The 22,584-nt window shown below is 38.8% G+C and overlaps 1 protein-coding gene across 2 annotated transcripts; it reads left to right on the forward strand.

The window, feature by feature from the left end:
* The first annotated feature begins 3,024 nt into the window (after positions 1 to 3,024).
* Positions 3,025 to 21,820, forward strand: LOC103697279 (pumilio homolog 2-like). Of its 2 annotated transcripts, XM_008779120.5 has the most exons (10): positions 3,033 to 4,280; positions 11,108 to 11,195; positions 11,334 to 12,609; positions 13,065 to 13,206; positions 13,304 to 13,411; positions 17,137 to 17,349; positions 17,464 to 17,574; positions 18,712 to 18,906; positions 20,897 to 21,071; positions 21,369 to 21,820. In XM_008779120.5, the coding sequence occupies exons 1-10, from the start codon at positions 3,657 to 3,659 to the stop codon at positions 21,404 to 21,406; spliced, it is 2,970 nt and encodes a 989-aa protein (XP_008777342.3). In that variant the 5' UTR covers positions 3,033 to 3,656; the 3' UTR covers positions 21,407 to 21,820. The 2 variants fall into 2 exon arrangements, with proteins under 2 accessions (XP_088567251.1, XP_008777342.3); XM_088711125.1 differs by having other exon boundaries at positions 3,025 to 4,280; positions 11,108 to 12,609.
* The last annotated feature ends 764 nt before the right edge of the window (positions 21,821 to 22,584 follow it).

The raw sequence follows: 22,584 nt of genomic DNA on the forward strand, positions 1-22,584 counted from the left end.
ATTAAAATTCAATGTTCTAAATTCATATATGTGATCTAGGGAACTCTACCCTTCATATTAGAAACACAATGCATTTCTAAGAAGGCCTTCCTTTGTTTATATCAAATTCTCCGTCCTTTGATTAAGGCTTGCCCTTGTCCAAAGATCAGAACTTGATACATCACCGCATATAATATTCTGCGATTCGCTCGGTATTTTCTGCTGCATCACTGCTTTGCTTGTTGTAGCACGACCATATATTGACGAGATCTCTTTCCGAGCTAAAAAATCCAGGTGACCCTTCCTCGAAAGTGGTCTCCAAGTTAGCTAAGGCCGTACCCTGTGCTCTTATCACCATACTTTGCATTAGGAGGCTCGTGAAATTAAGGGGAAGTTCATTGCATTGAAATCACTCAGTCATTGAGCAATCCAGTTGGGGATCTACGAAGGAGATAAATAATATCACCATATATAACATCCTCTCGAGTGGAGTTTGGTCTCATTTCACTAGCTTGCCCGCCTACTTTTTTTCCTAATAGGACCAACACCTAAAATTTGGAGAAATTATTTCCTACACTGCATGCACCGTGTGGTCGCGCATGCAAATACTCACAGCTACTCATTTTTGTAACGGTGCACCAAGTTGAGCATTTGATGAACAAGGTCTATTGAAACGAGTGACTGCGATTGGATGCATACACGACCATATGGTGCATGCAGTGTAGAAAATAATTTTTTGGGGGCACCAAAGTCAAAACTATATCTCTTCCATCAACATGTTATGAATGAGTCACTTAGATAAAAGCCTTCACATCTTAAGAACCCTATTAAATCTTATTATTAACACATGTAATAAATAATACAATGCGGTTGCTTTTGTGTGATCCAGCCATCATGTATCATGTAACCTATAATTGGTATGAGTTTACCTCTAACATCCAGAGTCAAGACCAAACCTTCATTCCTAATAAAAATTATTGGAAATGTAGCGTACTTGGGTGCAAGAATTGTTGCATGACATGTTTTGCTAAAGGTATTTTATTTTTCTTCTCAAGAAATATGCTAATCGATTGCGCCTAAATAAATATTCCAACAAATATATTTTTCTACTGTTATAATGTCTCAAACCCTCATGGTTGAGCCATTCAGTAAACTAATAATCCCTTGTCACTTGGACAGTGTTTTTGCTAAACAGTACATTCCATTTGATTCAATTATTCATCCTAGAAAGTGAAATAAAAATTGAAGTATATTTATAATTTATAATGCTAGCCATGATGCACATGTTCATATGCACGCATTACCTAATAAAAGTACTCATTAGTGAGTAAGGATGATAAGTATCATAAATTTAGTTCTTAAACTATATTTTTTTAAGTAAAAATATTTTAATTAATTTTGGATTGCATTAATGGATTGAGGAGTCATAGGTTCTATAGATTCTAAAACTAAATAAATGAATTTAAACGGTCTAAAATTGAAGTACAGTCGGCATAGGATTAAATCGTAATTCTTTTGAATGGAAAAAACTATTTAGGGGGTATATTATTATGCAAAAAAATATTACTAGAAATACTAATAATTTTTGAATTATGGGGTAGCTTGCTAATGTTTTGCTTTTAAAAAAAAGAATAGCAAAAACCTTGAAGTATAAAAATTGGAAAATATTTTTTCTATTTATTGAGAATAATTTATATAAAAAGAGATGGCATTTAGATACGAATAGAACCATTTGGTGTTCGCGGCTCATGTGCGGGCATGAGTTAAACATTCAAATTAAGGAATGTGTGATTCTATTCCTTTTCCTGGGATTTTGCTTGTCAAAATCTTTGATTCAATTTAATGATTGAATTTTCTTTGGCATATATCTTGGCGGGTACAGATTGCGGCCATCATTCCACCAAGAGAGGTTGAATATGCAACTAATGGTCATAGAATTACATCCTCGTTTTCGATATATAACAAATATCTGCCTGATATACCTAGAGTCGACCACAGTCAATGTAGAGTCCTTCAAATTTCAAATACTCCTTCTAGCTGGAGACACTTTAGCCACGATCATGAGCAATTTCCATAACCACACAAGTGAGATGTGCGAAACGTGGTGCGCTGGCAAAACACCCATGTGTAGCACGGTCCAAGCACGGTCTCCTCTTTTTATCACCATCTCAGGTGCGACCATCATTGGAGCCATCGCCACCTGTGTACATCAACTACCACCTCGCCACCTTGGAGGCACATCACGATCTTCGACCAACCTCCACGATCCGAACAGCCAATTGTTCAAGCCCTCTAGCAGATTAACTAGTTCGGTGCCTTGAAGACCTCAACCATCGCCACATGAGCACATCAACCAATAACAGATCGACGCTAGAGAAATAGGCTATAATCCTATTACTGAAAGTTCTACGAGATAACATATGACTTATAGCTATGAAGTCTTGAAGAGCATAGGTGACACCTCTCAACTGCCCAGCCAGACATGTCAATAGAATTCGATGACTCTCTGTATAGCTCTCAAAGAACTCTGCCTCCATCAGAGTCATGGGCAGTGCCAGCGATTACTGCCGAACAATTTCAACTATTCGTATAGCATGTTCTGCACTAACTATAGCTGTCCACAATATATAGCAGACGGCACTGGCCATCTCGAAGGCATATTAAATTTTCGACCACATTTAATCATTCGACAAAACTGCTAAATATGGTGTGAACATTCAAGCTAAAATTTTTCTCTCGCAGCAAACAAAATTATCCCAAGCTATATAAATGATATATTACCTTCCCTCGTTGGGGGTTCCTTTCGGGGAGTGTTCGTCACGTGCGAAGCGCACGAGCGAGAATCCAGCCCCTGCTCACGTGGCACAGGCATTAGAACACGAGCTGGATAACGACACCTTAATTACCAGTAACTCCACTAGACTTAAGCTCATTACTGGTTTAGAAAACTCATTAGATGACTATTAAAGAATGCCAAAAATAAAATTTAGTTTATCCGTTACATGCATAAAATAAGAATATATATATTCTAAATCGGCCTTCGGTTTGGCAATATCCAAGCATCACCCTTGCAATAAAACCCTAGGGTTCTTGGGCATAACGAAATCCCCTGCCCGGACCGATCTTGACCGTTGGTTCTATGATCAGACGGTCAAAATCGTCCAAGTCCTCGTGCTTATCAGACCGGTCACTTACCTCACTGTTCCTCTCTCTCTCTCTCTCTTTCTCTCTCTCAGTGCTACTACTCGCTTCTCTTCTCTCCTCATTCCAAGGGCTCGGAGCATCGAGCGGAGTTTCAATGGCGCAATCGATGGCGGATCGCCGATCGCCTCGAGCTTGGGCGTAGAAAGATCGCGCCTTTTTCATCCGATCTCTACGACGCCCAAGCAAATTTCGCCGCGGCGTCCCCGGACGCCTCCGGAGTGGCGATCGGTCGTCCAGCCAGGGATTTAGGTTTCCGATCGGAAAATGGTGTAAATCTTTGTTCCTATGGCGAAAGATCCGATCTTTCTAGCTAAACCATAGTGGGGTTGGGGTTTTCTAGTCTTGGAGCTGTTTAAGTTGCCATTTTTCGCTATCTTTCTGTCCCTTTTTGTTTCGTTTTGGTGATTTGGAAGTTTAGTTTTATCTCGTTCTTCTTTTTTGTTATTGGAACGGTCGCTGAGGACTTCCTGTCGATGCCTTCGGAGATGGGGGTTCGGTCCATGATCGGGAGCAGAGGGGAAGGATTTGGTGGGGAGGAGTTGGAGAAGGAGCTGGGGTTGCTCCTCCGAGAGCAGAGGAGACAGGAGGCGAGCGATCGAGAGCGGGAGCTGAATCTTTACCGGAGCGGCTCCGCTCCCCCCACCGTCGAGGGATCGCTCACCGCTGTCGGAGGGCTCTTTGCCAGGGAAGCCGCCGCTGGCGTGCCGGATTTCGCCCAGGGTAGTAATGAGAATGGGCTATTATCCGAGGATGAGCTCCGGACTCATCCGGCTTACCCCTCCTACTACTACTCTCATGTTAATCTGAACCCCCGTCTCCCACCTCCGGTTCTATCCAAGGAGGACTGGAGGTCCACTCAGAGGCTTAAGGCCGGGAGCTCGGTGCTGGGAGGGATTGGGGATAGGAGGAGACCTAACAGGGAAGAGGAGGGGAGTGGCAGCTCGCTCTTCTCGCAGCAGCCTGGCTTCAGTTCACAGGAGGAGTGCAAGGGGGGCCTGAGAAAGGTGCCTAGTGCTGGCGAATGGCTGAACCGAGAAGGAGACGGGCTGATTGGGTTGTCGCTTGGCCAACAGAAGAGCTTTGCTGATATGCTTCAGGTGATTTTCAGTGGCACAAAATATTCGTTCTGTTACCTTGTAGTATGAACGTTCCATTGCAATTTGACTTTAGTAAATTATTTCCACTGTAAAAATTTAATCTTTTCATGTTTTTCAAATTTTAACGTGGGATTCTTGCATGTTGAAACCTTTTACTTTGTATAATATTTCCCATGAGCAACAACCATGAGGAGTGCTCTTACCTGGTTTTTTTTTTTGTCGCTGAGGATATTATGATACTTTGGTGATCTTTATTTGCTGCAGGATTCTCTTTTCCTCTCTAATTATGTGATTTTACTTGTACATGCCATTACATGCATCATTTTTCCCTCTAATTATGGAGGGCATTATGTTTCTTACCGTATCTGAAGGTACACATCAACTGGCATGCAATTTGGTCCTGTAGGATAGGGTCAATGATATAACTGTAGTAAAACTGAAAATGGTGGTTTCTAACACTTGCAAAAAAATTTCAAGTGCTTTTTTTCGTTGAATCTTGTTATTTGATATCTCAATTTTCTTTTTCTTGATCATCTCATTCATATATAAATGGTTAGCCAAGCAAGTCATTTATAAGTATATGATGAGAAGGTCCCAATGTAGGGGCATATTTGAATTAGGATTGATGTTTGGGAAAAAATACAAAAGCTGGATTGAAAGAGGTATTTTCACATAAATTGCTTAACATTAAAAAAAAATAAGTGCTAATTCTCCCCTGTCAATTTAGAAACTAAATGATGGAGTTCAAAGTAGTTTAATGGGCTTACACAGAATGATTGCAGGGATTATAGATGGAAATGTTGTAGATTAAGAAGAGTAGCCGAATCACTTGTGGGATGGTGTAACTTTATACATCAGCAATAAGAATGAACATATGAATGCATTTGTCTTGTGTATAAAATTTTATTGCTGGATTTATTTTTTTTACTTTAAAAGTCTGGAGATAAGGTATAGTAATGTGAAGTATAGGAAGTTTGGCATGGTCTTTTTTTTCACAAAAGGTGCACTTATTAATATATACTGATATTACTGTTTTCCTCAACTAGCTGGGGGCACTTACAACGATTGTGATTTATTCCAGTAGAAGAATCAATTCATGGATCGCCGTGACTCCGTCAATCATCATTGTTTGGAGTAGATTTGATAAATTTACGCTCCATTTTAGACGATATAGTTATCACCTTTGCCTTTCTTAGAATTTATTTGGAGGGTAAATATAGTGGGGTTTAACTATTAAAAGTTTAGTGTTTTCAGAGGGGAAGTGAAACAAGTCTCACCTGCTTCAGAGTGGGATACATGACTTCACATGCAAACATCCAGTAATGTTGGTTGTTTGCATTATATATAGTAAAATATGTCTTGATATGAAATCCGAACATTGAAGCTGATGGTAAATCCTAAATATATATGTCCAGATTTTGAGAATCTTATCTTGGGTGGTAATGTGAAATTTTATAATGGATAACATTAAAAATTTCTAATTTGTTTATTGACACCAAATAGCATTACTCAGACTTTAGTTTGAAATAATTATTTAATTGCCCCACTAATCACGATTTCAAGAGGCCACATATGTGGCCGATATGCATATGCAACCCCCTAGTCCCTGCACATAGGATCTAGGTGGCCTCCATATGTGCATGGGCTGTATGGTGGGCTTCCAAGTGACCTTCCACAGCTCGAGAGCCATAAGCAGTTGGCTATACAAGTGGGGTAGCCCCTCCCCTAATATGCCCTGACACCCCAAAACCTAGTGAAAATGGGATCTGAATCCAGGTCGCTGTACAACCACCAAGAGAATCTACTAGCTTGGTAACTCCATTTTACTTTAATGGAAAAAACATAAAGAGATTTTGATACTTATTTTTGTCTTTAAAGCTTTATGGTTTTATAATTTTCATATATGAAAGTATGTGAATTTGACATGTGTATACCCATGCAAATGTTTGTGATCTCTGATAAAACTAGGAAGGACAAGTAAGCAAAGTCGCTATCGTAGTGTTGTTATATGTAGAAGACATAGGTGGGGCTGAGAAAGTTTGATTGAAAAGTTTTAAGTACTGGCACTAATACCTATACCAACATCTGGATTATACTGCATACTGGTTCGCCATTGGTTTGATATGGTACACTCAATATAGACTGGCGTGGTTTGGTACTTAAAATCTTGTTCAGTTGTGTGCATGTACAAGAAGCAAGAGTAAGAAAAAGGAGTGAAATCTAGTATTTATTAACCCCATACCATCATGGCCATGAACCAATATGATACGGCCTAGTATGCATATTGATTGAGCCAAAGTAATCTAGCTTTAAAAGCCTTAGTATAATTATAAGATTAATCAAAGGGTGGTAGTGGTAATCTGGGTTTTAAAGGACATGGCCATAGAAGAAGTACAGGAAATCTTTTTGGTTTGTTTGCAGCTAACACCCTTTATGGAAGTAATTTTGTGCTATGGAACAAAACTTTGATATAACCTCTCGTTCATGTGCGCTTGGAGTTGGTGATCAAGTGCATTTACTTCATTGTTTGGCTAGTATTGAAATTTTGTTTAACTTTCCACCTTTACTTTCAAATTTCTATACCAACAAATTGAAATAAATACCCTTTATCAAAGAAGTTACATAATTTGCCATAGGCAGCTGCATCCTGGTGCTCATATTACTGACCTGTCATGTTGTTTGGAATCATATTTGAATGTAAAAATCATGATACTCATAGGATTTGAAAGGAGAAGTAAGGATTTTGATTTCAGGCCTGTTCTAGATAAAGATTTATCATTTTATTTAGAATTACATTAAAAGAACACTATGGAGAACTCAATACTGTTAGGTTTTTTTTCCCTCAGAAGCATGTAGTTATATCTGATATGAAAAAGCTGGAAAAGATGACAACAAGGTGACAGTTGACTGCAGAAATGACAAGCAATAATGACATGATTTAGTTGGAATAAAGAGATTTCTATGAGAACCATATTAAGATAACCCGAAGTTTGTATAATTGGACTTGTGAAGTAAAATGGGCAATCAACACATAGCAATTAAATGAATCCAAATTTTGAGAAATTCCAATTAGGAACTATAGGATGATGAAAGTTAGCACTTTGTTCTTAGATGCTGTTTGCAAGTTTTGTGCCAAAGGTGAAAGAATCAGCTGTATTGGTTACAGTGATGTATTTTCACATGAATCCTGAACAAAGTTATGGATTTTGAGAATCTAACGGTTTAGCTATGATAAGGTCTAGACACAGATAAAAGTGTCTAACCTTGCAAATTCCTAAAATCTAGCAACAACTACATGGGGGTTAGATATCTTCATACATGAATATGTATGAATTCAGGTGCCGATGCCAATGGGCATTGTGGTTGTGGACACTATTAGTATTGGCTGTCCCATGTTGACATGTCAAGTGTGGTATAGCTGAATTATCTAATGCTATCGATATGGGCTAGCACGAGTGGGTGCTGGTATCTTGAGGCACCCCTTATGTGCCCAATGCCAAAACTTTGTTGGCATGGCACAGCATGGATGGTATGCAAGGTTTTCTGTACTGACTTGAATTGGCCGAAATTGTGTACTTTGACCACATAAGGTATTGGTACAGTATGGGGGCTTGATACTGTACTGTATCAACATCTACTATGGCTGCTATCTTGCCTCCAGCAGCATACCATATGTTGGTACAGGAGTGTACCGTATTGACCCGACCCAACCCAACCCAACCGATAACAGGTACGTGGTCCAATATCGAGATTGACTATCTTGTTGGCATTGTTGGCACTCAAAACCTTGTTTATATAGTTAGCAAATATGGAATCATATGAGTGCTTTAGTGATGCTTCACAATATGGTCATGTTTTAGACATGCTTGTCAGACCAAATCATGGCAATTTAAGCCCTATAACTTGCAGGGTTCAAAATGTGAGAAAACAGTTGAAGTTGTAGGGGGAAACAAAATTACATTCATGGAATGAAAATGTGGAGGCTTGATGGGATAAAATTTAAAAAAACCCTATCCATCTTTGGATGTCGTATCTTGGTCTCAGATAGGGCATCTTTTCTGATGATTTAGAGGGTTTAATGGTGTGGAAGAGATCTGGTAACCTTGTCGAACAATCCTATTTTGGAGATGTAGGCAGTGAAGCTGGGCAAAGCTGATTAAGAGATAAGGGATATAGACTCGGGGTAGTTCCATCATTTGGAATTGGATTGTGCTCGGTGACCTTGAGTAAATGGTTGTGTATGCAAGATAATAAATGGTACAAGGAGAAGATTTATAAGAAAAAAAATGCTTTGAATGAAGCTGTATAAGTTTAATTTAGGCTTATTCCAGAGAGTTTTGTGTAAACTTGTATACCAATGGAGGAACTATGTAAAATCCTTCCTTGCTAATTTAGTTGTACACAATTTACTTTCTTCTGTATACTCCTTTTAAAGATTTATCGGATTCATATTATTTTTTAAAAAACTTCTCCAAATGAAAATTCCTTGTTCAGCCTTGTTCATTAAGGTATCTGTGGATAAAACTTACTCTATTCAGTTACACCAACCAGACACCTGCTAGTTGTACCAGCCTGGAATTTTTTTGCCTCCCGCAAATCTATTACCAAGTTTGCACTTGCTGAATCATCAATTTCTTTATTGATATTCATTTCTTTGACTGTGTGCTATGTCAATAAGCTCCATACATCCAAAAGTTACTGAAATAATGGTACAATCTTAAAACTGATCATATATGACTAAGAATACTTGGTTCTTTTCCTACAGAGAATGTTATCCTTGCACCACTTGGACTTTATGTAGAATCAATTAAACAAAAAGCTTTGCCTTATATTAGAAATGCTCTTTTTATACGATTAAAAGTATACTGAGTTCTACTTAATAAGATGCTTTATTAGACATAGAGATTCTTGCTTGCATGTGTGTCACTAGTTTGTGCAGTCATTTGTTCGTCTTTTTAAGCTTCGTATTGCACCATATACTTTGTTGCCTTTTATATTCTGTGCGTTTAATGCTCCACCTCAGTCCTGTCTGGCCGTTTCTAATAGCTTGCCCATTTTATGCAGTACCAGATATTTAATTGCTGTTTTTCCTTTCGTGTTCCTTTATTTATGGTCTAATACTTCTAAAGCTGACTAGGCCTTTGTTTCATTGCTTGCCTATTGTATCCATCTTCGCTAACCCAGCTAGATGAAATTTCTATATTTTGAAACTTGGCTTATTTGTCCATTTTTGTTGGTAATTATCCTGTTCATAAAAGGGTGGCTTAGTGTATATGGCTCCTGTCATTGTAGGGTTTTGAGAGGGTCAGATGTACGTAGCTTTACCCCGAGTGTGGAAAGATTGTATCCTTGTTTCAAACTCGTGACCTCCAAATCATAGTGGAGCAACCTTACCGTTGCACCAAGGCTTACCCTCTATTTGTCTTGTCCTTCTCTCTATCAAAATTTGATCATTCGATTCGTTCACTCATCTTTAATCACAACTAATTTATGAACTCTTAGTTTATTGATATTTTCATCATTATGCCTTATCTGTGTTATCTTTCTATATAACTCCCTTCTGTACTTTGTATTACTGCGACACAGATCCATATATAACATTCTTCATCTAAATGGGAGAGGACCTTTTTTTTGAATGAATATTCCTCTTCATTTACAGCCTTCCAGCTATGAACTGAACAATTATAAGGGCTACCCACCATTACTTATATAACTCAATGTTACATCACATGACAAAGGGACAGTTTTCAGATCCTCTTCAAGGAGAAGTCCATCCCACAATTTTAATACCCCATTTAAACCAGATGTGACTATATTATCTCTTAAGTGATTTGCGGGATGTGACCTTGGAGGAATTACTCTGTCCTTCATCTAGTCTAAAAGATAAAACAAGGGAATCTTGAATGGTGTATTGCTAGATTTGAAGGTTATGTATGGGAGCTTGGGCTTTTGGTTATTATCCATGCCCTCCTAATAATTGATGTAGAATGATGGCGAACAAAGAAAAAAATTAATATGGTCTATATGGTTCTCTGCTCTTGCCAATTTTGCGAATTTAAAGTTAACCAATGGAGTGGGAATTGACAAGAGAACAATAAATGGGGTGATGATGAACACATATAACTTTAATTTGAGCATGATTTAGTCTACAGACATATGTTACCTAAGCTTAGAATTTCTGAGAGCACCATTACCGTAACTTAGAGCTTCAAGACAACTATTTTGTCTGTGGTAGTCATGACTTTAGTTGTGAATCCTATCTAGTCTCGTGATATGTATTCCAAATCTGGAACAATGGCAATATTATGTTAGAAAAAAGCTCTCTTTCTCTTTCTTATTTTTTTAATCTGTACTTTCAAATGATTGGGTATCGTATTTGACTAAGGCTGTTGAATGCAATTATTCAACTTCTGCAATGCATAGATGTGAATTATTTTGTTCTCAATTGTACACAATCACCCACAGCCATTGTTGCTTGCCCGGCATTTGCCTTTAATATAAGTGCATTATTGGCTCATAATTTTGCCCATTTAGGATTGCATATGGATGATGATGAAAAGGATAAATTCTAAGCCATTAGTTTGCCAGCATCAATCCTGGTTTCTCATACGTATGCATCGTGTCTACTCTGTCAGTTGCCTTACTTTGATCAAGTTAAAAGCATTAAGAAGTGCTCATTCATCTCCCACTCATAAGATCTTTGGGATTGTTTAAAGTTTCATGCCCATTTTTAACTTACAGATATCTGCCTTTACAATATTTTCATAATTTTGGTTTTGGTAATATGCCGCAAAACCTTGATGAGATTTGTCTATCATTTATTACAGGATGACCTTGGCCATGGGACTTCCATGTCAGGCCATTCATCTTGCCCAGCAAGTCGCATAGCACTTATTGATGCTGTCGAACCGTTAGGTGCTGCTGAGTCTTATCTTGCTCTACATAAAAAAAATGCATATTTGGATGGGCAACAATCTGGTGGATATGCCCAAAGTGTCCCCAGACTTCAGAATGTTGGTGCATTGACATCTCATAACTCTGCTTCTGTTTCAGGTTCATCCCTGGCAAGAAGCACCACTCCTGATCCTCATGTGGTGGCAAGGGCTCGCAGTCCTTGCCTTCCACCAGTGGGTGTGAGGCTTAGTGCCAATGATAAGAAACATAACAATGGCTCATCTTCCTTCAACGGTGTCTCCTCTGGTATAGCTGAATCTGATGATCTTATAGCTGCTTTATCAGGCATAAGCTTGTCATCTGCTGCTGCAATAGACAATGACAATATTTCACAGTTGAAGCTTCAAAGAGGAACGGACAATCGCCAGAGTTATCTCTTTGATTCACAAAGTGGCCAAAACCATATTAAGCAATATACGTTCCTCAAAAGTTCTGATCCAGAATATTTACATATATCCTCTATTCCACAGTCTTCTAAGTCTTCATATGCTGATTCAGCCAGGAGTTGTGCAGGTCAAATTGACCTGAGGAATTCGGTTCCAAGGACAAATGCATCTGCCGAACCACATAGACTCGCCGGTGGTTCACCTTCACAATCTCAGAATCTTGATTGTGTGGATACAGCATTTACAAGTTATGGATCGAGTGGGTTCTCTGCCAATCCTGTGCTACCATCAATGACTGTAAATCATATTGGCACAGGAAATTTGCCTTCTTTGTTTGAAAATGCTGCTGCTGCTGCATCTGTATCTCTTGGTACGGACTCCAGAGCCTTAGGAGGTGGGATATTTGCACCACCACATTTAACTAGTCATGCAGAGTTGCAGAATCTTGGTCAAATTGGTAATCAGACAGCAGCATCTCTTCAGTCGCCCCTTGCTGACCCGCTTTATATTCAATATTTGAAGGCAGCTGAGTATACAGCACAAGTTGCAGCGAGCCGTAACAATCCTTCTGTGGAAACAGGTTTTGTTGGCAATTCTTATATGGACTTACTTGGATTGCAGAAAGCTTATGTAGGGGCATTGCTTCAACCGCAGAAACAGTATGGGATGCCACTTCTGGGTAAATCTGGAGCTCAAGGTTTCTATGGAAATCCTGCTTTTGGCCTTGGCATGGCATATCCAGGAAACCCTTTAGCAAGTCCTATTGCTTCTCCAGTTGGACCTGGCAGTCCTCTTAGGCACGGTGAGCGCAACATGCAATTCCCTTCAGGATTGAGAAATTTAACTGGAAGTGTCATGGGCCCATGGCATTGTGATCCAGCTGGCAACATGGATGAAAATTTTCTGTCCTCACTTTTGAACGAGTTCAAGAGCAACAAGGCTAGATGTTTTGAGCTTGCTGAAATTGCTGGCCATGTGGTTGAGTTCAGGTATTCCCAACTTGCATCCGGATCTTGGCATCTTGATGTTGTTCTCTTTGTCATTTTGGATGATATCATCATTGATACTTATTAGACAACACCATGTTCTTTTTCCACAATGTTTTAGAATCATATGCAGAACCTAATAGCTTGGATGCCATACTTGCTTTACACTGCAATGTGGTACATATGTATCTTAGAAAGCAAAAAGTTTGTATGCAAATGTACATGAAAACGTGCATGTCATTTTGTTATTTAGGCAACCAGAGCTGGATCGCCGATATATCCTGATAGAGTTAGCTTATTGCCTGTTACCATGCGATCCTGAATGCAAATTAAGGTTTACCATCTACTGCTTCAGTTGCTACCCTATGATCTAGGGATTCTGCTTCTGTATCTTCTGTAATGCTTGATACTCATCAATGCATTTTCTACACCTAAACAGCTTTATTTGTTGTGTCCAGTGCGGACCAGTATGGAAGCCGTTTCATACAACAGAAACTTGAAACAGCAACAACCGAAGAGAAGAACATGGTTTTTGAAGAAATCATGCCTCATGCACTTTCATTGATGACAGATGTGTTTGGAAATTATGTGGTCCAAAAGGTAATCCCTACCTCTGCAATTAGATTCTCTACTGCTATTTTTTGTTACCCTTGAGGTGATTTTTTCAAGAAAAGCTTATAATTTGCCTTTATTTTAGTTTTTTGAGCATGGGAGTGCAGTTCAGAGAAGGGAATTGGCTAGCCAGCTTAATGGGCATGTGTTGGCTCTTAGCCTTCAGATGTATGGCTGTCGAGTAATCCAGAAGGTATCTTTAACTCAATGGATATCATCAGTGAAAATGAGTAATGCTATATCACCTCTCTTTTTCAGAACATGATCCTGTTTACTCTGGTTGGTTTTTTGGTTGTGCCATAAGTGTCTTGCTTTTTGCTACTCTTATAATCAAGTTGAAGCTTGTAAGAATTTACTTTTGTTTCATATAAATGGTACTGATGGTTGTTCCTTTAATTGGTTCACATACTTCACATTACTGCCTAATGGACGTATGTCCTAGATAAGTTCTATAAACTGCTGCTAACTGTATGACCTTTTCTCCTAGGAACATCCCTTTGTTGTGACTGTCCTCATCTTTGAACAATCTTCTACACCTGTTAAGAGAGAGAGAATTTCTTTTTCACACTCATTATTATCTTTCCTCTTAACCCTTTATACAGCCTTGCCTCCGAAAAGGTAAAAAAAAGAAAAATCAAAAGCAAATTGCTTTCTTCTTCTCTGCTTTCATGTTTCAACCTGCTTATCCTCATGGCTGGTTTCTCCTCCTGATTTCTTGTGATCACTGTTTAGAACCATTTCCAGCAGCTGTTTGACTGAAATTATTGTCCTAAATGGAATGAATATGCATCTACAATCTGATAGGACTGTTTATCTGTAAAAGCCACCATAAGGAATTTACTGTAAGATTGCTTCTTCATTTCACTTTCCAGCCGTAACCTGGAATGTGACAATGCCTAGATCAGATTCCTCGCATGTCCTTTCTCTTGTTACCCTTCCTTCCAAGTGGATTGGCGTAATTGAGATACGTTTATTTTTTACCTGCTGTTGTCATCGCAATGTAAACTGGTAAGATTCATGCCAACAGCTCTCCTGGCTATTGCAATAGGAGAATGACTGAAAATTATCTTTGCAACTAGAGTTGCCTGATCATAGGACCAATTCTCCTCCTTCAGCTGTACACCTTTGACGCCATCCCAAATAATCTCAGATCAAGTCAATGTCAAGTCATTTTTCAGAAAGAAGACTAGAGCACCCGTTAATGATGCTCTCATGAGAATCATTGAGAATTTTGATGTTTTTTGTCAATAAGCGAACAAACCATTGTTCTCATAGAAAGCGCACTGTTGCAACACTTGAAGAAATTAACTGCACCTACCATACTGAGCTGGGTAAAAGAAACTTTTTGGTGTCCCTGGAAGTTGTCTACCCATCGATTAAAATAACATGCTCATTCAATTGTGAGGATAAATTAACAAAACCAATAGAAGACTTGAGCCCTAGAGTACGTAAAACTACTAACAATTGGCATTGTTATGAAATATGATGTTGTAAAATGTAATTATGTACTCTATGCAACTATCTTAAGTTATGCATGCTTAAAGGAATCCATCAAAATTCTTGAATTGGCCAAGACCAACTGAACGAGGGTGCCAATATTTTAAGGATAGGCAGGCAGAGTATCTGTGCTACTTTATCTGTTGAAAGGGACCAAACTATGATCAAGAACTACCCTTTTGTAATGATTTTTTGTCAGATTAGACCAACCAAAATTGTAAAGAAATTATTGAATTGATTTAAAAACAAACTTGAATCCTTGGTTCATAAGTACTTGTCGATTTTTGCCATTTTTTAGTGCTGCTCTTAGTATTCTCAATTGATCAGAAATAATGTAAATAGAGCAATGCTGCCTAGCATACAACTTGAAAATTCCTCATCATGAAAATTCTGCCCATTTATAACGTGCCAAGTCAACAGATGGCTTCATGCAGTTCTTATCACAGAGATTCTTCAAGTTTTCTTTAGCTATTGCCATGCCATATTTCGGAAAACTGTTACTAATATATGGCCCACCTGTTCAGATTTTCAGCTTAGCTACTTTTAGAAAACAAACTAATCCATTAAGCATGACTTGTACAGAACTCCTTGGACAAGACATGCATTTAGAAAATCAAAATAGAAATTTCACCCCTGTTATTCCCTACTCTCTGAACCTAGCAAGCAGATCTTTTGGATTCATAAAAATATGTAAGTATCCTTATAAGAGATCAATCTATTCCATGGAAATCGGAAATAAGTGATTAGAGACAGTTCTGTCAGAAATAGAAAGGTGCTTTAAGGAGCATGTCTTGGACTCTTGTGTGCTTGCAGGGCAGAGATGGGAGTTAAGAAGAACTTTTACTTGCTGATGGGCAACTTATGAAGATGGACTGTGGGTAAACTCAATCAGGGTTAGGCTGGAAATCTGGATCTCAGGTATTTGAGTGGTGATGGAGAAGATAAATATGGTGAATTATAAATGATTTTCTTGAAATATTGTATATGTTGACTTTTCTGCTGGGCATTGGAGTGCTCTAAGGCTATGTTAGGGTCTAATTTTAGTTAAAAATTCATCAGCATGATGCTTTAAAAATAGGCTCCTATATAGATTTTTGCATGGGTATATGTAGAATATGATTACTATCTTCAGGTACGGGATTTTCTATATTAGGAACCTTTTTCCATTATATTCATAGTCAAAGCATCAATTTCATTTGGAAAAGGAAGCTTGGAATTTAGACTACAAAGACATGTTTGGCTGCTGATTTCACCATGAAGTTCTAATTGTTTGTAAGACGTAAAACATGTTTGGCTGCTGACATCAAGGTCCAGTCTTGGATGTGTCTTATCCAGCACATCCTTTCTAAGCACACCCACACAATTAACATCATGACTATTTCATACTTTGTTTATTTGCTAAGAGTTTAGTATTTCCCATGCTATATGTTCCATCATTACAAGTTTCTTGGTATATAAGTAATGGCATTCGGAAATGCCCCATTAGGTCCTTGTTTTCTCTAGTGTGCTATTCAGATATTAAGTCCAATAGATACTATTTTATTCATGGTCTGCCGAATTGGGCTGAACTGTTCGGTTTACACCGTACTGAACTGAACTGGTGCGGAACCAGCACGGTTCGGCCGGTATTTTCAGAAAATACAGTGAATTGCTTTGAACCAGGTGGTTCGGAGCGGAATTGGTGCGAACCGCTCGGTTCGGAGCGGAACTGGAAAATACAGTGAATTGCTTTGAACCAGGTGGTTCGGAGCGGAATTGGTGCGAACCGCTCGGTTCGGAGCGGAACTGGAAAATACAGTGAATTGCTTTGAACCAGATGGTTCGGAGCGGCATCGGTGCGAACCGCTCGGTTCGGAGCGGAACTGGAAAATACAGTGAATTGCTTTGAACCAGGTGGTTCGAAGCGGAATCGGTGCGAACCGCTCGGTTCGGAGCGGAACCGGTGCGAACCGCTCGGTTTGGAGCGGAATTGGTTCGTCCCCCTCTTTCCAAAAGGTTTGAATTTATGGTCTGCCGAACCGGGATGAATCACCTAATTCACCCCATACCGAACCGGTAGTTGACCGGTATGGGTCTCGGCACCGGTTCGGCTAACCTTAATTTTATTGGCTTGTCATTCTCCCCTCATTCTCTTAGCTTCTTGCTTGCTAAAGAATAATGCAATTAGTTATTATTTGGAGATGGTGCTCATGTTTCTGGAAGGTTCTAAAAATATCAACTGAGCCTACAGTTGTGTTTTGACAAATTGACCCAGAAGAAGGCCTTAAGTATTCTGATACATTGTACTTATCATATTTATCCAATGATGTTCCTTTTGATCCTACTTGAATTAAATGTATAGATTTACATTATAATGCACATTGATGGCTCAATGTAATTCTCATGGTGCAAGTCAACTCTATGTGCATACAATTGCTGCAGGCAATAGAGGTTGTTGATTTGGACCAGAAGACAAAAATGGTTACAGAGCTTGATGGCCATATCATGCGCTGTGTACGTGATCAAAATGGGAACCATGTTATTCAAAAATGTATTGAGTGTGTCCCACAGGATGCAATTCAGTTTATCATCTCAACCTTCTATGATCAAGTTGTGACTTTATCAACTCATCCATATGGTTGTCGTGTGATACAGGTACGGAAAATCTTTCTTAAACTTTCTTATACTTGCTTGCGTTGATGCTTGAATAGTTGAATGTGTATATTAGTCACTGCTTCATGGACTCAGCATTTTGCTTTCCTTACTCAGAGGGTATTAGAGCACTGTGATGATCCTACAACCCAGCAAATTGTGATGGATGAAATTTTGAGATCTGTTTGCATGTTGGCGCAAGACCAGTATGGCAATTATGTTGTCCAGGTATGTAGTATCTTTGGAGTTTTCCAATACATAGTTTCTCACTATTTCATCTGTTAGCTTCTTTCTGTTACAAGATAAGTGCATTACATTCGTGTTATATGATTAATAGATTTTCTGAACATTCCTGATGTCCATTTAGGATTTAAATTCTGTTCTGTTAAAATTTTGCATAGTAAGGTTTTTTGTAAAATCAGTAGTTATAATGAAATTCCAACCATTCTTGACTTCCTAAGATAATCATTTTTAACTAAACCAAAAGGACATTTTTTTTAATATTACCATCATTTGCAAACATTGATGAGGCAAGTATGCAGTGCATTCGAACAACATTCTTGCATGTTAAAAGTTGAGCTACAAAAGACACGTCCTTGTATGTAACTTAACATAGATACTTCCATTTAAGTTTGGATCCTGCCATAATCCTATGTATCAGAGGTTTCTCCAAGAATTTGCCATGAGCCTCTTGCAAGAGGCAATTATTTTGAAAGTCTGCTTCAATAATTGACCAAGATCTCCTTCTACAGTTTTCACTAATCGAATAGGTTGTGTTGGGTCACACCCAATGGTATGGTCTTACTTTTTCCCCAGTGGTCAAAATTCTATTCTCTACAGTTGAAACATGGGGTTTTGTTGTCTAGCAGTATGGTATAGTGACTGAATTTAAACAATCTAACTCTAAATCTTCAGCGTTTTGTTGAAGAGATCCCACAAGCTTGGTTGGAGGCAGAAAGGGTATGCTTTTGTTTTTTTACTTATATGATGTAAAGAGAAAGACACTTTGACATATAAACTGGATATTACCTCCTGTTATGTTGCACCACTGCCAAATATCCAATCTCCTTATGTGATGCATTCTTTAACACTGCTGCTTTGCCTTGTCAAACTTATAATGTTTACAAACTTGGCTTCATCATTGCTTGTTGAAATTTGTTCTGCCTAGAATATGTGGTGTTTTCGGATCTGCATGGTATCTTTTTGCATCTGTTCATCTCTCTCTCTGTCTCTCTCTATTTTGATATCTACTGCATTGTAGCATAGTATATAGGGTTCACCAGACTGTAATGTTATGGCATCTTCATGGTTTATAATGGGTGCTATTATGGATTGCTTGCTTCTATGTTGCTTGAATTGTAACAGCATGTATTGGAGCATGGAAAACCTCATGAGCGATCTGCCATTATCAAGAAATTAGCTGGACAGATAGTTCAGATGAGCCAACAGAAATTTGCTTCAAATGTCGTTGAGAAGTGCCTGACTTTTGGTGGCCCTGAGGAACGCCAACTCTTGGTAAATGAGATGCTTGGTTCCACTGATGAAAATGAGCCTCTCCAGGTTGGTTATTTGTGCCATTTATTATGAGTTATGACCTAATTATAACATAGGTATAACTATGGTATGCTGAACCGGCCCATACTATGGGTATGGGCCAGTTCAGCCTTTATCAGACCGGTCCGGTGGCTTACCAGTATGGTTTTGCTGTAGAAATCGGTACGCGCCGGAGCCGGGGAAGAAAGGGAGAAACATCAAGCGAGTGGGGGCGGGAGGGAGAAGCAGCTGCTGTGGAATTCACTTAAAAATTTTCAATTTTTTTTCCGCGGCCGCTGTTTCAGCGCCCCCCCCCCCCCCATCCGCGGCCCTCCACGGGAGTCCGCAGCTCGCCTTTTCCCTCCTTCCCCCGCTCGCTTGTTTCTCTTCTCCTTCTCCGGCTCCGGCTGGGTTCTCCCAGTACGGGCCCGGTACCGAGACGGTACCGAACGAGCTGAACCGATCCGGTCGTCGACCAGTACGGCTTCCGGTATCGGTTCAGCATACCTTGGGTATAACATTATCCATTTTTTCTGAAAAAGTGAGGTATGGGTTCCATTGTCTGCCTTGTGTTGAGTGTATATTGTGGATGCAGTTTTAATGGCATCACTTTTTGTACATTTTCTCATGCAATGAGAAATTTTCTTTATATTTCTCAGTAATGCAGCAGGAAACTTTATAATCTGTCCTTTTCTGTTGCACTGTAGCAAGCTGCGCTATATGAGCATTAACCCGAACTCCCTCTTGTGCATATTACATTATCGTTTTCGTGAAATACGTGAATTTCTATATGTTTTAAACTTGACAAAAATGCTTCTGCAGTATTAGAAAACTGAACAATTTTGACATTCTCATTATTTATAACATATGCTGTGCTACAAGATAAATAAAGTTGAAGTGTGTGAACAATGCCTTTTAGCCCAACCATGCTGTAGCTAAACTGGAAAAGAAAAGGGAGAAAAGTTAGCAAAGTTAGCAGAAATTAACATGTCCAGCACTATAGAGTTTGGGAGCTAGAGGTGAACTGCAGTTGATGCTGTAAGTGCCCAGGAAATGAGAAACAAACGAAAATAGATCACATGACATGTGGGATTAAAACATGATAGTATCATAGTAGTGTGTTACTTATCTGGAACTGTGAACAGACTAGCTGGTCCGAATAGTCTAAGATTTTTGAGTGATTATGCTGTACAGAGTCCAATACAAGATAGTTTGCTGAAGCCAACTCTGATTGTAGCTCACTAAATAAGATTGGCACAACATATCAACAACAGCAAGGAAATATCTCTACTTGGAGATAGTTATCTATTGATAGGAAATGACTAACTCTCTCACAACTTTTCCAGATCAAAGGATCTGAAATTTTTGAATGATTGGAAGAAGCATTTAGACATTTGAATAAAGCTTTAATAAAGTGGTGGTGTTAGTGAATACAGTTTAGGCCAACAACATCCTATTGAACTTAGTTAGCAATAGTTTTAAATGATAGGCTTGGTTGTTAAGGAAGTATAATATGCTGCTTTTGTGAACATTATGGAATATGTATATACATTCTTAAAATTACTCATGATTGACAAGCATGCTGGGAAGGTTAGGAGAACTCTGCAAAGCTTTTCTATATTCGACTATAAATTGTCTTTAGTGCCTCAGTGACTGAGGCTGCTTTTCACCTAGTTCTGTGGCTTGTTGGTGCCTTTGAGATGAGTTCAGCTTCCTACATCAATAAGCAACCCGCTTCCTATATCAAAACTCACTTTCCTCTATAGTGGAGATTGACACATTTGAGCATCATCATTTTTAATTATTTTGTCTTTGAACTTAACAGCGTCAAGAACTAATTCAATGTAAATTAGTCATATGTGGTTTGTTCGTTGTAATCTAAGAATCCTACTAATGTAAAATGCATTTTGGCTATTGATAACCGTTCATAGATAAATATAGAAATAGAGATACTTGTTTACTGAAACATTTAGGCATTTCACTTATTTGCTTCCCTTTTTCCCCATGTGGATGGCAGGCCATGATGAAAGATCAGTTTGCTAACTATGTTGTACAGAAAGTATTGGAGACTTGTGATGATCAGCAACGTGAGCTGATCCTCTTGCGAATAAAGGTCCATTTGAATGCACTGAAGAAATATACTTACGGAAAGCATATAGTTGCTCGTGTCGAGAAACTTGTTGCAGCTGGAGGTAAGGCATATTTCTCTCTACTTTTCTGTTCACTCAGTAAATCTATATTTCCTTATGTAGTCAAAAGAAAAGCCACCTATACGATTTTACATAGCTACGCTTAAGTTCTATAATCATGTATGTTCTGGAGTGTATGCTTGCTATTCCAGCTTTTCTACATGAGTTTTGCATGTAGAGTGGTAGTGGATCGTGTTTCTACAAGCTGGTCACTTTGCATTTATATTTTTAGTGCCTCCTCTAAGCTTGCCCCCCTTCTGTAATATTTGACCTGTCTACTGGCTTTTCTTTCTTTCACAGAGAGGAGAATTGGACTGCATTCCCCATATTCCTCTTAGATGGCATACGAACAGAGTTGTACAGCTAACTGAGGCTAGTGTAAGCTCCCTCTTTTATCTATCTATTTGGTAGGCAGGTACGAGCTAGCTGAAATAAAAATGTTGCTTGTACTGGAATTGTACATTCTGTAGTTTGAGGTTATACTTTTTATGACAAGACTGGGCTCAGATGGTCAATATACCTGATGCCCCTGAAGAGGATATAAATGCCTGTACAAGTTTTTAAGGGTGTAAAGAGATGGTAAAGAAAAGGTGCATATGTTAGAATGACTGTACAAATGTCATGTTGTGGAGAGCTGTCAGTTGTTTAGGACTTCAGTAGAGATCTTAATTCTCTTCGTTTTTTTTATCACTCATGGGTTTTGTAGTACATGATAAACAATTTTCAAATGCAGTTTACGTGTTTATGGACAAGCCTTTGGTTTTATCAAGCCTATAATTTTCTCCATTATAAGTTTTATATTGCCTCATGATATGGCCAATGTATGTCGTCTCCATTTATAGTTGCAGATTGCTATGTTGCAGCTGATACCTGTCTCAATCTTATATAAAGTCTGCTTTTCTCTTATGCTTGTTTCGCTGGTATTTTCTATCGAAAGTTCCTCTTGAAACTCTAATTTGGTTCTTGCTCTTCTTGGTCCGGCTGCTTGTGTAAATGGCTTAGCTTCTGAATTCATGACCTGGGAACTTGGGTTTTTATCACACTTACCTGTCATAGGTAGACAGAACATAGAACAGCTCCAAGCTTCTGTCTAAGATTTATGCTGTATTTTCAGCTCTTTCATTTTATCTAGGCACTTCTTTGAGAAAATATCCATCGAAAGCATTTATAGATTAATTCTCAATGCTATCTCTTAGCATGTGGTAAGCTCGGTTGCGTGTCGTGGCGATTTCGAATGCTAGGATGTTGTTATAGGTGGTAGGTTTTAATGAGCAGGGTGTTGCCCACCTTGATTATGCCAGGATTAGATTGATTTTGTACAATATATGGCACTTGAATCACATGTTTTACAGTAAACACGTTAATGTTCGTATCGGACGTACCGATATGGTGACAGAGTCTGATATCAAGAGGACGTTTTTTGAGGATGACAGTAAGGTAGAAGGTGGGGGTGACGGTTCATATTTACAGTGCTTGGTGTGCGTTAACTCATTCTTCTCCATTAGGCTGTCTTTTA

This window comes from Phoenix dactylifera, chromosome 14 (genome assembly GCF_051530095.1).
Source record: "Phoenix dactylifera cultivar Ajwa chromosome 14, Ajwa_hap1_PhDact_Kaust_v1.1, whole genome shotgun sequence".
Taxonomy (NCBI): domain Eukaryota; kingdom Viridiplantae; phylum Streptophyta; class Magnoliopsida; order Arecales; family Arecaceae; genus Phoenix; species Phoenix dactylifera.

Excerpts from the sequence above, each read along its gene's own strand:
- LOC103697279 (XM_088711125.1), top strand. The coding sequence starts at position 3,657 with ATGCCTTCGGAGATGGGGGTTCGGTCCATGATCGGGAGCAGAGGGGAA. Across the intron at positions 13,412-17,136 it reads GCTGTCGAGTAATCCAGAAG|GCAATAGAGGTTGTTGATTT; the intron begins GTATCTTTAACT and ends CAATTGCTGCAG. Across the intron at positions 18,907-20,896 it reads ATGAAAATGAGCCTCTCCAG|GCCATGATGAAAGATCAGTT; the intron begins GTTGGTTATTTG and ends TGTGGATGGCAG.